Source organism: Lagenorhynchus albirostris, chromosome 17, assembly GCF_949774975.1.
Source record: "Lagenorhynchus albirostris chromosome 17, mLagAlb1.1, whole genome shotgun sequence".
NCBI lineage: Eukaryota > Metazoa > Chordata > Mammalia > Artiodactyla > Delphinidae > Lagenorhynchus > Lagenorhynchus albirostris.
The window spans coordinates 40,874,623-40,890,892 of NC_083111.1; the positions used below are offsets into that span (position 1 = coordinate 40,874,623).

The 16,270-nt window shown below is 39.0% G+C and overlaps 1 protein-coding gene across 4 annotated transcripts in view; it reads left to right on the forward strand.

The window, feature by feature from the left end:
- ESRP1 (epithelial splicing regulatory protein 1) overlaps positions 1-16,270 on the forward strand; it is a 57,038-nt gene that overhangs the window by 15,312 nt on the left and 25,456 nt on the right. For 3 of the 4 annotated variants that reach the window (XM_060127464.1, XM_060127466.1, XM_060127468.1), the window contains exons 5-13: positions 989-1,087; positions 1,232-1,286; positions 2,542-2,652; positions 2,772-2,904; positions 3,014-3,056; positions 4,981-5,282; positions 8,648-8,866; positions 11,110-11,308; positions 14,630-14,798. In XM_060127464.1, the coding sequence (XP_059983447.1) occupies positions 989-1,087; positions 1,232-1,286; positions 2,542-2,652; positions 2,772-2,904; positions 3,014-3,056; positions 4,981-5,282; positions 8,648-8,866; positions 11,110-11,308; positions 14,630-14,798 (1,330 nt within the window). The remainder of the gene's footprint in view (positions 1-988; positions 1,088-1,231; positions 1,287-2,541; positions 2,653-2,771; positions 2,905-3,013; positions 3,057-4,980; positions 5,283-8,647; positions 8,867-11,109; positions 11,309-14,629; positions 14,799-16,270) is intronic. The other variant, XM_060127465.1, reaches the window with a different exon arrangement.

Genomic DNA, 16,270 nt, shown 5'->3' on the forward strand with positions numbered 1-16,270 from the left:
AAATCCCTGAGTTGTTTTTACATTGTATCCTTTTTGTTTGCAGTAAAATAGTACCTACCGACTTTTTCTTAATATTTGTCTTCACATTTTACCCTTCTTACAAAATACCAGTCAGGAAACATTTTTATAAAATAAGGCAAACGTCTTAATAACCACCACTCAGATGGCTGTTTTCATTTTAAACTCGAGAAAAGATAGAGTTCCATAGTATTATTTGTTATGTGCATTGTACTACATTATAAAACTTAGGCAGAACTTGATGGAAATCTTTTCTGGTTGCACCCTCAAACCCAACTTGAGCCATGCATTTCTTTAAAAGCCATGTTTCCTGGCTTACCCAAACAGTGTACTCACTTAATCAAAAGCTACATTAGCCATTGTTGTCTCTGAGTGCTTGAACCGTTTCTACACATCTACTCTAAAAGGACAAGCATTTGCTGTCATCCAAGATGGGTGTGTTACGGGGTTCCAGAAATCTTCTAGAAGGGAGTTCTGGATAAAAATGGAGTCAGACATGTTTTCAGTAATCTGAAGTGTTTTGAACATTGGGCTTAAAAAAGTCATTTAATACCTTGTGGTCTTGAAGGATGTAACTGTATCTTTAAGTCAGCATGGTCATTGCCTTGTGTGTGTTGTAAAGACAGGGTAGGAATTCTGTTAACTTTGTTGTACGCTTCATGGTTTGACGCTAAAGTGCTCAATATTCATGCATTTGCTACCACTCAATAAACATTTTATTCCCGGTATTATTATTCCTGGTAATCCTCAGGACAGGATTGATTTGGCCATCTTAGCCCAATAGGGCAATTGGACACTTCAGGAAGCCTGGGTGAAGTCCAGACTGATGGGAAGCAGCTATTCTGAGATTTCAAAGAATTGTCAATCAAGATGCGTTTTACTTGGCTTCTTGGCTCCATGAGAGTTTAATTTTGGGTAAAAGCAACCTCATTTTACCTCCCCAAAATGTTGCCTTAACTTAATCTCCCAGGTTTAAATTTCGAGAAGAATAGTTCAGCCTCCCGGTATGGAGCCTGTCAAGTTGAAGATATGGGAAATATAATTTTAGCAATGATTTCAGACCCTTATAGTAAGTATTGGTGTTGTAACAATGCGGGCCTAGTATCTGATCCCATCTACTTTCCCTCTCCTACACTTCTGAATCGCCACCACCCTCCCCCTCGGCTTTGTCTCCCTGATAGCTAAAATGATGACTTGTATGTTCTCATTCTAGATCACAGGTTTTCAGATCCAGAAAGAGTAAATTACAAATTTGAAAGTGGCACTTGGTAAGTACTTGAATACTATTCCATTTGAGCCTTTTAATGTGTTTTTATTCATATCGTGATATTTAACTCCTGTTATATTTTAGTAACTTTACTAAACCTTTTGGGTATCCATTTTTAAATAACAGGTCATTTGTTACAGAAGATTGTATTTTAAAGTAAGCTTGGATGTTGGGATTAACATTTAATGAAATATTTGTATCCTAATCACTATGACTTTAGGTCCATCATAAGTTTGTGTTGTTTGTGTCTGCGATTCTGATTTTAGCCTCTCTGAACTGTCCATCCTCACTGGAAAACTTCCAAAGGAAAAAATCATAGGCTTTAAAAGAGTTCACAAGGTTTTTACTGAGATAATTTTAAGTACGTTCTATCAGCTCCTACTTTAAAGCAAAGGAAATAACTGGGGAGAAGTATGAAATGGTGGTATCTCTGTGATCACAAGTTGACCTATTTAAGTTTGTAAATCACTGCAGTGAATTTCATGAGATTGCTTGGTGCCTGAAGTGAACAGAAACTTCTGACATGTTTGCCCATAAGAGAGATGTTGAGGCCTATTTAGTTGTGGAGAAAGTGACTCATTAGGAAATGTCCTAGGAGTACTGAAAATATAAATATGAGAGGAATAGAACATCAGAAGGTGTCAAAATATAGAATAGATGATTTACAAATGACTCATTAAGGTGTGGGAACTCCCAAGCATTTCCATAAAGGCTCTCTGTGATGCCTCCGTTTGATAGGGGAGATAGTGTAATGGCAGACTTCTTACCATGTGCACACATGACCCATGTGGGTTAATTACCAGCTTTAGGTGGATCTTAAGTTTTGCTGTCAAACTGGATTTAAACCCCACTGGTGTACTAGCCAGATCAGAGAAGGAATTTAAACCCATCCTTCTCGGCTGTAGGAACTTACCGGCCATGAGAGTATTGGGAGAACTTTACTTCCTATGGATTGTTGCTGCGTTCTTTTGAGAACAAGGAAGTAGCAACTCAGCTGATAGGTGGTTTGCTGGGTGAGCAAGCTGTGCTGAACTGGCGTGGGCAGTTGCCTCTGTATAGTAAACCACCTAAAGAATACTTTGAACTGTGCCCAGATAATTTTTGAGGTTATGAAGTAAGTTGGGCAGTACTACAAGTCTGTCTGAACTCCAAAGAAATAATACCTCAAGTGTCAATAGGCCAGTTGTCTTCTGGGGGTCATAGGTCAGACTGCCTAGCATTAATCATGCAGCCTGACGTTTTGCTTGAATCCGCAGCAGCAAGATGGAACTTATTGATGACAACACAGTAGTCAGGGCACGAGGTTTGCCATGGCAGTCTTCGGATCAAGATATTGCAAGATTCTTCAAAGGACTCAATATTGCCAAGTTGGTTTTCCTTAATCTCTATTTTATTTAACAATCCCAAAGGGATAATAGATTTTCTGTCATTTTCTCCTCACTGTTTGTTTTTTTTCCTATTGCTTTCTGTTCTGTTAATTTCAAAGGGGAGGTGCAGCACTTTGTCTGAATGCCCAGGGTCGAAGGAACGGAGAAGCTCTGGTTAGGTTTGTGAGTGAGGAGCACAGAGACCTAGCACTCCAGAGGCACAAACATCACATGGGGACCCGGTACATTGAGGTATGTGCTCACAACCTGACATGTGACCCCCTGACCACCCTGGCATCTTGAATGAGTGTTCATATCAGAAGGCTCAGAAACTGTATTTAATTTCCCTTTCTTTTCTTAGGTTTACAAAGCAACAGGTGAAGATTTTCTTAAAATTGCTGGCGGTGAGTACCTTTTATATAATGTGGCTATAATAAGAAGAATCTAAAATTTTACTTATATAGCAAAGGTAGATAAATAGGGTCATGAATGGTAGATAAATAGGGTCATTTATTCCCAACGAAACATAAAAGTTGACTTTTTTTTTAATAGGAGGAAGAAATATCCAGTAGTGTCAGTGTAATGTGTAATGCTTGCCCTAAGGCTTGAATCAACCAACTGTAGTTAAATAGCCATTAAAAATAGTGCTATACAAAGGTCAAAGGGTCATATAAAGTCATGTACAAAGGGAAAGAGTAGTTCATGAAAGAAATTAAATGGTCTGAAAACTACTTTCAAACGGCCATATCAGAATATCTGGAATTGTTGCATATCTGCTTCTAGTTTTTCTCTTAACTTCCTTTACTCATCAGTGGCCGGGAACATGGTAGCATTCTGGCTTCTAGTATTTTAGAATATATGGTGTTTGTAGTAACACGGTCAGAAAGAAGTGGGAACAGATAAAGTCATTTTCTAATTCTTGAGTGATTCATAACTTTAAAACCTAAAAATAACAGATGCATAAAAAATGTTAACTGTGGTTGGTCCAACAGATGTTTTTCTATATGTGTACCTACTCTGTAAGTTCCTATTTTTCTGCTCATATTGTTTTAACTTCCTTTCTCCTTTTAGTATATTATGAATATCTTCTTATGCTACCCAAATTTCTTAAATGTTAAATGCTGTACAGTATTATATGTCCCATAATTTTTTTAAAAAACAATCCTATTGGGCATTTAGAGCTTACCTCCATTTCACTCTATGTTGCAGTGAATATTTTTGTATCTCTGTATGTGCCGCTCATTAGGATAAATCTCTAAAAATAGGATAGCTAATTCAGAGAATGTGGGTGGACCTTTTAAGGGGCTTTTGACACCTATTGCCGAAATATACTAAGGTGATTTTCACTTAAATACAGAGAACATTTATATCCCTTCATTATATAGTCCTGTTAAAAATCTTTGCAACTGTAAAACTTGTAGTAACAATATGCTGTTTATACAATGTGCTGGTATATTTCTTGCACTTTTTTCTTGAGATAAACCAAGGCTTCCCAATTCAGAGCTTCAAGGTTAATAGTGTTTCCATTGTTTGATATTGGTTGGGGATAAAGTATATTTGGAGGTGCTGTGGTCCTGCGGTTCCATGGCAGATAACATTGCAGATGGCAGAGTTAACGTCCACATCAGTGCCTGGGACTTCATGGTATATGCGCAGTACGATAAGAATTTGTGCTTAGGGAAAATGTTACTAGTAAAGGATGTATATTTGAGTATTTGCTGCAGCACTGTACAAAATGCTTTATGTCTGGCAGAGTGTTGATAAATGTTGAAACTGGCTGCTAAGTATATTCATTATTCTCTCTACTTGAGTACGTTTGGACCTTTCTTCATAAAAAGTAATCAGGAAAATAATACCAAAAATCACTAAAGAGCTTTCTATGTAATAACTTATTCTCATAATTTATGAGGTAGGTAATTTTACTCCCATTTTACAGATGAGGAAACTGAGATACAGAGGTTAAACTTGGCTGAGGTCATAGCTTGGTAAATGGTAAAGCCACAGTTGCACCCAGACATTTCTAGTTCCAGGGCCTGTGCCCTTAACCACCATGACTAGTTGCCTCTCCTTGAGAAGAATGTGGTGGTTGGTCCATGATGTAACTGTATGGCTACCTTCCTATATGAACAGGGGTGTTTTATGAAAATGGTAGGGGGAAAGTTTTAAATTTATGGGAAGAGGATTCTGATTCCTGGGATGTTATTAATTCATATGGGAGTGTGGGACTTATGAATTAAAGACATTGCCAAAAATTTTACTTTTTTAAATTTGGTAAAGTTGATGTCTTAACCACTTCTCCCTGTGCTTCCTGATATTTGTGTTCCCTAGGTACATCCAATGAGGTCGCCCAGTTTCTCTCCAAGGAAAACCAAGTCATTGTCCGCATGCGGGGGCTCCCGTTCACGGCCACAGCTGATGAAGTGGTGGCCTTCTTTGGACAGCATTGCCCCATCACTGGGGGGAAGGAAGGCATCCTCTTTGTTACGTACCCAGATGGTAGGCCAACAGGGGACGCTTTTGTCCTCTTTGCTTGTGAGGAATATGCACAGAACGCATTGAGGAAGCATAAGGACTTGTTGGGTAAAAGATACATTGAACTCTTCAGGAGCACAGCAGCTGAAGTTCAGCAGGTTGGTTTTTAAGAGCATGTTGGTGGCTTTGCGTTATTTCTATTCTTTCTTTTTTTAAAAATTAATTTATTCTTTAATTGAAGTATAGTTGATTTACAATGTTTCAGGTATACAGCAATGATTCAGTTATACACACATATATATATTCTTTTTCAGATTCTTTTCCATTATAAGTTATTACAAGGTATTGAATATAGTTCCTATTCTTTATTTCTGAAAATAATACATTATTCATTGTGTTAAAATAAAACTTGGAAATTACAGAAAGTATAAATGCATGAAAAATATCTATTCTGTAACCAAATGATAGCCACTGTTATGTTAATATACACACAAAAATACTGTGTTTTTATATAACTGGAATATTGCTGTAGATGTACTTTTGTATTCGGTTTCAAAAGTTTACTCATGTCTGAAAATTTTAATCTTTAAGTTAATACTGTGTTTCACAGGGGCATATAATTATTAATTCTATTGTACATTTGGGTTGGGTTTTTTTCTATCAGAAGAAATTTCTAGGTAAACATGCTTATCTGTCAATTTCTTCTTTTTTTAATTAATTGATTTTTATTTTTGGCTGTGTTGGTCTTCGTTGCTGTGCGCGGGCTTTCTCTAGTTCCGGCGAGTGGGGGCTACTCTTCATTGCAGTGCGCGGGGCCTCTCATTGGAGTGGATTTTCTTATTGCGGAGCACGGGCTCTAGGTGCGCAGACTTCATTAGTTGTGGCTCGCAGGCTCTAGAGAGCAGGCTCAGTAGTTGTGGTGCACGGGCTTAGTTGCTCCGCGGCATGTGGGATCTTCCCAGACCAGGGATCAAACCGTGTCCCCTGCATTAGCAGGCGGATTCTTAACCACTATGCCACCAGGGAAGTCCCTATCTGTCAATTTCTCATTGATTTCTTTAGAACTGGATCTAGGGTGTGAGCTTTTAAGGCTTTAATGTCTTGCCAAATTTATTTCCCAAAAGACTTGATCAGTTCCATATTGCTGGTGACAGTGCAAATTGTCCTTTTGTCCTGTTACTACCTTTCAGAATTCAGCGCTGTTTTTGAGGCACAGATGGGACAGTCAGCTCCTGAAAACACACTAAGATCCAAGCATAAAACCATCTGTAGGGTCTCAAGCCTTTCAGCTATTCTTCTTGACTTACCAGCTGAACATTTCTCTTCAAGGGTCAGTTAGTATTACCTTTGCACCTGAGATCCTATAGACTGTTTCACATGGCTCTTCAACTTATTGTACTTGGCTCCATGGTAGAACATAGTCATTTCAATGATTCCTTTGGTCTTTTTTGCAAGCAGTTCAGACACTGACTCTTATTTCTTTTTCTTTTCTTTTTTTTTTGGCTGCGTCGGGCCTTCATTGCGGCTTGCGGGATCTTCGTTGTGGCTCGCCGGTTCTTCGTTGCAGTGCTTAGGCTTCTCTGTAGTTGTGGCTTGCAGGTTTTCTCTCTCTAGTTATGGCGTGCAGGCTCCAGAGTGTGTGGGCTCTGTATTTTGTGGCACACGGGCTCAGTAGTTGCGGCGCACAAGCTTAGTTGCCCTGCGGCATGTGGGATCTTAGTTCCCTGACCAGGGATCGAACCCATGTCTCCTGCATTGGAAGGCGGATTCTTTACCACTGGACCACCAGGGAAGTCCCTGTACTGGTATTCTTGAACCCTAAGCTATGAGCATTCTTGTAGTTTAAACAATTCTGTACTTTGTTGAAAATGAGTATCATAAATTCTGAATCTCTAAAGTATGCTGAGCATGCTTTAGACTTCAAACACCCCAAACTAAAGGGGAAAAATGAGATTTTTATTTTAGATCTTTAATTCGAAGAACAGTTTCATGGAAATCATGCCCTAGAATCATACAGAGCCTTGGCTACTGTACCTTAATTGGTTTGGTTGTAGAGTATGCTTTCTCTGTTTGACTCAGCCATAGGTGGTTTTGAGCGTGGGTGAACTTTCGCTTTCCAGCCTCCCATCTCTAATAATTTATTTAATAAGTGTTGAAGTAGTCATAGACTTTGCACTGTCTTCTTTTCATTAATAATAATCACTTCATTCAATAACATTTTACTGATCTCCTATTTGGCAGGCACTGTAGGTGCTAGACCATTTCCTGTCCCAAGTTTGTTTATAACATTTATTTTCTATTCGTGTTCTCCCCCCTAATGTTTGTACTGTGTCTGAATTGTTCGCATAGTTTCTTAAAGTCTCGCTTTCTCTTTGGCTGTGTTGTGTTTACGCTTTGATTGTTGTCACCTCTTATTCAGATAGCAACTGGACAGGCTGTGAGTGAGGAAATTAGGGCAATTTGGGGGGAGTTCATTGATTGTCTTATATTTTTAGTTATGAGCTGATAAAGGCTGCAGTGGTAAATGGTTCAGAAATCCTGGGGATTCCACACACGGCATTTGCACAAGGACCTCCTCGTATTATCAACTAGTAGGCATATTCTAAACTAAGACAAAAGTAGACAACAGCCTTGTAACATGAGTTTTGCCTGGGAGCAGTTCTTTCTCCAAAATGTGCCTGACCTGGCATCCATTCTCAAGATAGCAGGATTCCGTGAATTTAAAAGGTAGTCAAAGGGACTTCCCCGGCTGTCCAGTGGTTAAGACTCCGCCTTCCAGTGCAGGGAGGCACGGGTTGGGGAATTAAGATCCCACATGCTGTGCAGTGTGGCCAAAAAATTTAAAAATATATATATATGTATATTCAAGATCCGCTGTTTTGCCACTGTCTCAAATTCACATGATTATTTTTATTTTCACTAATTGATTTTTTTCAGGTTTACATTACCCAGCCATTCTGCCTTCTGCTTTATACATCATTATAAATGTGACATATTTTAATATAATACAGTCACTGTTTGACTGTCGTTACTTTGCTGGGTCATTTTCTGTATATTTCTTGGGTTTGGAGGTGGAATGTGAAGACAATATTGAGAGAAACCCTAGTGAAATGAAATCTAATAGGTTGTACATAAGTCCACATTTTAACAGTATGTCCCGATTCTTATAAAAGCAACAGATTGTCTCAAGGCAGATAGTGAGACATTTGTCCAGGTGGATAAGTCCTTAATCTAAGTGCATTGTGTTGTGTGTGGTGTATACCTCAGCAGGCATCTCACAAAAGTTGGTATCATGCTTTCCCAGCTGAAAAGCATGAACTACTTTCTCCACGAGTGCTTCTCAAACTTTAACATGCTTGTGGATCACCTGGGGATCTTGTTAAACTGCAGATTCATATAGACTAGGTCAGGGTGGAGCTGAGATTATGCATTTCTAGCAGTTCTCCAGGGATGTCAGCACTGGTCTGCAGACAACATTGGAGTAGCAGGGCTCTAAACCACTTCTATTTTGCTTTGAGTACAGGTGCTGAATCGATTCTCCTCGGCCCCTCTCATTCCACTTCCAACCCCTCCCATTATTCCAGTACTACCTCAGCAATTTGTGCCCCCTACAAACATTAGAGACTGTATACGCCTTCGAGGTCTTCCCTATGCAGCCACAATTGAGGATATCCTGGACTTTCTGGGGGAATTTTCCACCGATATTCGGACTCATGGGGTCCACATGGTATTGAATCACCAGGTAAGAAAGTCACTTACTGGAAAACTGATTTGCTTATTCTTATTAAATACACCCTTCCAATAAAAAGGTAACAAATGTTCATCAGTTGTATAGTAAGTCTTAAAGGAAAGATTTAACTATAAATGCAAGGGGTCTTTAAGATGAACTCCGGAAAGAATGCTATCATTGGTATGGTAATTCAAATTCAGCTCTGATTCCATCATCACATATATCCATCGAATTATCAATAGCATCGGGTAGGAGGCAAATACATTACCAGTCTAATACAACATTTTACTGTTGCAGTTACTGAAGTCTGCAGCTCTGCTGCTGTAGTGTGAAAGCAATCATAGACAATATATAAACCAATGAGCATGTCTGCGCTCCCAAGTATTTTGTATCCATAGACTGTTTAGAAATGACTTATTTTATTTCACATATATATAGTAGATACCAAATTACATTCAGTAGAGTACAAACTCCAAAATAACTTGTATTTTTACCACCTAGAACACTATGTGATCTTAAAAGGCGCTCAGATGTGTTAGTGAATTAATTGTTGAGAATCCTCTATCAAAATCTGATCAGCTTCTTATAGTATGCAATATATATTCTAAGCATATTAAAAGTAGTTCCTGGCTTGGTATTTCTCATTTTTTAAATAAAATTAATTATATCAGTTGCTGGGCAGTTTGCCAGTATTTTGTGCCATCATAAGCAGGACAGAACTTTAAAAACCCATAAAGCACGTAGTTCTAATTAAAATGTTGGAACTCTTTATTAAAAGCGAAGTTGTATCAATTTTTGAAAATAAGATGTTTTCTGTGCATCATAGTCTGAATATAGGTTTGTATTAAAAACACCAATATTTTCTAAACTGCACTTTCTCTTTTCATGTGATGATTTGGTCGCATTCATAACCATAATCCTGTCTCACTGGAAAGTGCATGCCACTGGGTACAAGGAATCAGAAAACACTGAGCCTCTGTTTGGTGTTCCACACCAGCACATGCTCATTCTAACTCTCACGTCAATATGAAGCTTTGCAGCATTTTATCTGACTAGGAGTCCTCTCGGCATGCTTCACTGATGGGATTCGTTTTGGATAAAATTCCCCGCAGTTCAGCATCACCAGGGAATTGTTTGGGTTCTCTCTGAGTCACCACTTCTAATAACCTAGGGGCTACTATTACTCTATGATTAACAACAGTAGACAGATTTGCCTCTCATTGACCCTGGGACCTGTTTGACTACACTTGGGAGAAATGCTTCTTTGATGATGGACAAGCTCTTAGCTGCCTCGAAGATGTTAGTTTTCCATCTTGGACTGGGTTTCCCTGGTGTCCTTAACTTCCCTGGTATGGTAACTCTTATGGTAACTTGCATGGTAATAATTTGCAATAACTAGTCCCTTAGAGACTTTAAAGAAATCCATAAAATAAAAAAGGAGTCTTATAAGCTGGTTGTGCCTTTTTTCTCTCCCATAAAATGTCTATGCTAAAGAAAACTAAGGCATTCTGGTTCTGTGGAGCAGACATCTACCAGCTTTGTTTTAAATAGGATTTTTAGCAAGCTATTAGTAACAGAGGAAATGTCTATAAACATCTGTCGGCCAAGGTTTAAAACAGAGATGCAAGGGAAGAGGTGAGAGAAGGGCTCCCAAGCAATGCTGATGATAACAGCTCTCACCACCCTTCACTGTGCTTTGCAACTCCCAATTCCTCTCCTCCTTCCCTATCCACAAGCCACATTCCAATCTAGGCTTCAGGGAGAAGGGGAAGGGATGTTGCAGGTCAGTGAGAGACAGACTTGAAAGACAAAAGAGAGCAGTGGTTTGTTCAGTTTCATGTAGGAGCATGCATAAAGCTCTAATACTGGTTCTGTTACTAGCTTTTCTCAATTGAGTAAGATTTAATCGGACTTTTCAGAAAGGAAAAACCCAGTATACAAGCCTCTACTTTGAAACTGCAGTCACAAGGAGACGTTTTCAAAAGTCCATAAATCTAATTCTAATCGATAAAAATCAAAAAGGATCACATTCAGCTATGAGCTCTCAAAACTATTTCTTCAAGGTTTTGTGGGCAATTCTGTTGATTAGGTGATGAAACATAAGTCTGATTTCAGTAGATCATACTGTCACCCAGATGTTATGGCTAAAATGTCTGTACTATGGGTGATTGTCACTGTGCATGTTTTGTAAGCAACCACTTCCTTGTTGAAGGAGACAGTCTCCTTTTGTTTTTATTCTTCCCCCACGTGCTCAGGGACGCCCATCAGGAGATGCCTTTATCCAGATGAAGTCTGCGGACAGAGCATTTATGGCTGCACAGAAGTGTCATAAAAAAACCATGAAGGACAGATATGTTGAAGTCTTTCAGTGTTCAGCTGAGGAGATGAACTTTGTGTTAATGGGGGGCACTTTAAATCGAAATGGCTTATCCCCACCGCCATGTAAGTTACCATGTAAGTTTTTCTTGGGTCTTGGCGCTATTCTACGCTATATGCTGGTAGGTGCTTAAGCTGCTTTCATAACTTTCTGTGCCCCTGGTTCTTTCTAAGGCAGGTGAGGTGGTTACATAAGTCTTTCCCATCTGAAATCGGTAGTATCTGGTAATCATTTAAGACCTTGGTTGTGGACACCCATAATTAGAGATTCTACAAATACTTCCTTTCAAATTATATTCTTGCTTTTCCAGTGATAAGCACTTGATTTCTGAAGCTTAGTGTGCTCAAGATAAGCACTGACTCTGGGAGACAACCTGGCTATGTAGATATTTTAATACGTAATAAATATTACATATTAAATACATAACATTTAAAGGTAAAATAAGTATGGACAGATCCTTTTTTTTTTCCTGCAACACATTAAGCTTTTTTGTTTTGTGTTTTTTAAAGAAGGGCGAGTTGATGCCCATTTTGCATTTTTAATTTTTTTGAGCAGTAAGTATTTTGGGGGAAGGATAACCTGAAGAGCATCCCTCTTGCTCTCCAGGATATCTGGAATGAGCAAGTTAGTAAAAAAAAAAAAAAAAAAAACAAATGCGTAAATAAATTAGCCAAAGTTACCATTGGATCGCAGGATCAGTGCTTAATATCAAGCCATGCTGTTGCTCATTGGCACCTGGGTGCACGCCATCTGGAATCCTGTTTGAGAGGAATAAGCCCTTTAGTCGGGAGACCAAGTTCTGGTTTGTGACTAAGGAACATTTGGGGATCTGATGTTTAAAACTTGAATTTTCTGACCAAGTTTTCACTTTTGAGTAAGACATACCTTGTTAGGGAGCATGCTGGGTATGTTTAAAGAAAGTAGCACTTGGAATACAGTCCAGAGATAACCGAGAAAGTAAACTGGATTATGTGCTTGATTCCAATAAAGTGGGGAGCGTTAAGACATCACTTTCTAGTAAAGAGGGATCTACACCAATAAACCTATTTGATAAAGTAGTATTCCTAGGACATTCAGTAGGGCTTAATCCTTTATTTCCCTTGGAATGCCTAACTGTTAATGTTCCATTTATCTGCTGCTTGCTATTGGTGGATATCTAAGAGTTGATCATTAATGAGTATCAAGGTTTAAAAATTCATGATTGGGCTTAAGTGGATATCTTAATGTAATCTTAGTTGTAGGTTTCCTGTCCATAAACCACTGATAATATCAGTAACTTTTACAGTTTCCTGTACTGATAATCTGTCATGCATTATGAGATAAGGGAATTTCTCCATCATGTATAACCCAAATTCTTTTGCTGTGATATCCTTTCACTCCTCTCTTCCTGGTGGAAAAGTCGTCATTACAGACTTCGTAAGATTTTTACTTCTTCCCTTTTCCCCCTCACAAGCCCTAAAATAATAATAATTTCCCTGGCAGTCCAGTGGTTAAGACTCTGCACTTCCACTGCAGGGGGCACGGTTTCAGCCCCTCTTTGGGGAAGTAAGATCCCGCATGCTGCACAGTGCGTGGCCAAAAAAAAAAAAAATTTTTTTTTAATCTAAATGCATTTTTACATAAAATATATTTCCATATCTTTTAATACTTTCTAAAAATTTTATTTAAAATTTGGCCATTTGTCAATTTAGTGGAAGAGTTCACTCATTAAAAAATCAGAATTCTGGGGCTTCCCTGGTGGCACAGTGGTTGAGAGTCCGCCTGCCAATGCAGGGGATGCGGGTTCGTGCCCCAGTTTGGGAAGATCCCACATGCCGCGGAGCGGCTGGGCCCGTGAGCCATGGCCGCTGAGCCTACGCGTCCGGAGCCTGTGCTCCGCGGCGGGAGAGGCCACAACAGTGAGAGGCCCGCATACCGCAAAAAAAAAAAAAAAAAAAAAAAATCAGAATTCTAATTTATACATGCTAATATGCTTGTTCTACTGGACTTTTTTTTTCCTGCCAACTCGCTTTAGGTGACAATCTCTTTATGACTTAGGTGCCTCGGTTTGTTCTGTTTGTCCTTTTTGTGGACTCTTTTAGGCCAGGGATCATAATTTTAAAATTATCTACATTAGGTATCTACCATGTAGCAATTTTTGATGGGTATGAAGGAGGTACCCAAAAATTGAATATGAAATCAATATGTTGGTCTTGGGTTTTTTTGTTTATTTGTCTGTTTTTGGGTTTTTTTGGCCGTGCCGCACAGCTTTCAGGACCTCAGTTCCCTGACAGGCGTTGAACCTGGGCCATAGCAGTGAAAGCCCTGGAATCCTAACCACCAGGCCACCAGGGAATTCCCAGGTCTTGGGTTTATGTACCCATATTCAGCTGACTCACTCATCTCCATAGACATATAGAAGCTCGTAAGAAGAGCAAAAGACAGTAGAGATTTTCCTGTGAAAATTATCCAGTGGGCTTCAGCTATTTGCAACATCTATTAGGTGGTTCTAGGTTTGAAAATTAAGTCAGGAATTCCAAATTCAGTCAACCTCTCAGTTATCTCTTCTGTTGGGTGCAGATGGCTTGGAGAGTTGTGTTCATCCTACACATTAAAGCTAGTGACCAGCAAGTGGTCTGACTTAAGTGAGTTACTGGGCCTTGAAGATGTTGCACAACCAGAAGACAAAGGAATTCCATCCTTTCTACTTTCTATTTAATCTGAATCAACTGACTCTCAGGAAGACTTGCACATATATTTCTTCAGGGTTATCTCCCAGATTGGATTTTTTTATTTTTTAGACTGGTCTGAAGATGTAGATTAGCGTCAAAAACCCATCTTCCGGGTTGCCTTGAAGTGTACATGATCCAGAGTTAATCTACTCCTTTTAGGTCAGTTTACTCTAGCACAGTCTATGCTTTGGCATAATACATGGTCCTGGTGAATAGTGTTTTGTCATAACTGTCTTCATGTTGTCCTATAGAGTAGATAACAATATGAACTAGCAGCCTAGTGCTCAAAGGGGGAAAACACCCAGCTTTTGGTCTGAAGTTACACTAAATGTCAGTCTGTCCCATGTTTCTTTCCTCAAAGAGTTACTTTGTGGTAACTGGCACTTAGGAGTGGGGGAAAAAAAATCATGTGTCATGAAATGGTTGTGAAGACTTGAAAGTCCACTTGATACTGGTTTTTCCAAATTTCAGGATAAGAACCGTTCTTTAGGTTGACGGAGTGTGTGAGATTTGAGATTGCTTCTAGGTGTTATCTATATAACCAAAAGGAAGATGCTTGGGATAGTATACAGAACTGGTCTCTTTCGTTCGAATGTATATATGGAACAGTGACCTTGTAGCTTTAGTGCTAGCAGGTGTGTCAACTACTACACATATATCTCAAGGTCTCTCTCTTTGCTTATTTAGGCCTGTCTCCTCCCTCCTACACATTTCCAGCTCCTGCAGCAGTTATTCCTCCTGAAGCTGCCATTTATCAGCCCTCTGTGCTCTTGAATCCACGAGCACTGCAGCCCTCCACAGCATACTACCCAGCAGGCACCCAGCTCTTCATGAACTACACAGCATACTATCCCAGGTAAGGCTCTGATGGAAGTGGAAATGAGGGACAGAAACAAAGGACTCCTTTAATAGCCGCTGCCTGAGTTCACAAAAGAATGTTGTCTGCCACGTTGAAGGTTAGCATGACCGGCAATGGTTTCTGGTCATATCTCTGACCAAGAAGGTTGTTTCAAGACAAACCAAAATGTTTATTTTTTAACCATCTATTGACAGCATGATATTTTAGGTTACGTGTGTATACAACTTTCCATTTTTCCTTCTATTTTAGGGTTGTTAGTGGGGTAGCACAGTAATCATTCTAATAAGGTGGCAGTATCATGTGAATGAATTACAAAACGGGAAAATCCATGATGATGACAATTATATTTTTAAGTACCATGAATTCATGTCAACCCAAAATAAATAAAAACTGTTGTTTTAAATTTTATAGGGCTTGTATTCTTTCCTCTCTAAATCTTTACTAACAAGTCCAGAATGAGATTATTCAGTACTTTATTAGAATTAACATATTTTAAATCTGATTATTTTTAGTTGTCCTCAATTTCTTGGAGGCAACAGGATATAATGGAGAGAAATTTGTCAGTCTGGAAATTGGGAGACCCGAGTTTTGGTCTCATCTGTTCTTCTACCTGAGGCAATTCACTTGACCTTTCTGGTTGTTACAAAATGATGAGATCAACCATGCTTTTGGAGTCCCTCCCAGGTCTGATTGCCTGTGATTCTAACTTGTATATATAATAACCTCTCGTTCTCAATTTTCTTCTCAAAAAAAAAAAAATTTTTTTTAAAGTCTTTGTTTGGACTTCCCTGGCGGTCCGTTGATTAGGACTCCGCACCTCCACTGGAGGGGGCCCAGGTTCCATCCCTGGTTGGGGAAGATCCCACATGCTGCAAAGCCAAAAAAAAAGTCTTTGTTTAGCTACTAACCAGTTCACTTTATTAAAATAAAATTTTACTTTGGCACAAGCAATATTGCTCAAAAACTTTTTAAAGTATACCAGGCCTTGTTTTTTCCTTCTCAAGCTATTTAAAATAAATGTTTTGAGTACATCCACCAATGTGTATGTGAGGTTTTTGGTAAGTGGCCTGGAACTTACCTATCTGATCTCTGTGTGTGTTTTTTTTTTGTTGTTTATTTGTTTTTTTGGCCTTGCTTCGTGACTTGCAGGATCTTACTTCCCCGACCAGGGATCGAACCCAGGCTCCCTGCAGTGGAGGTGCGGGGTCCTAACCACTAGACCTCCAGGGGATTCCCTGTCACACTGTATATTTTATTCTCTCTCCATCTGCAGTTTCCCAATAGTGAGCAAGAACTTTGGAATCTTGGTAGCAGTGAAGCTGGTAGCCACTATTAATTAAATTTGTTTAATTTTTTTAGAAATTTTAAAAACATTCATTAATGCTATTGAAAATATTCTTTTTGTTTGTTTTGTTTTGTTTTTTGAAAATGTTCTTTATTCTCCTGGGGAAGAAGAATAGGGAGAAAGC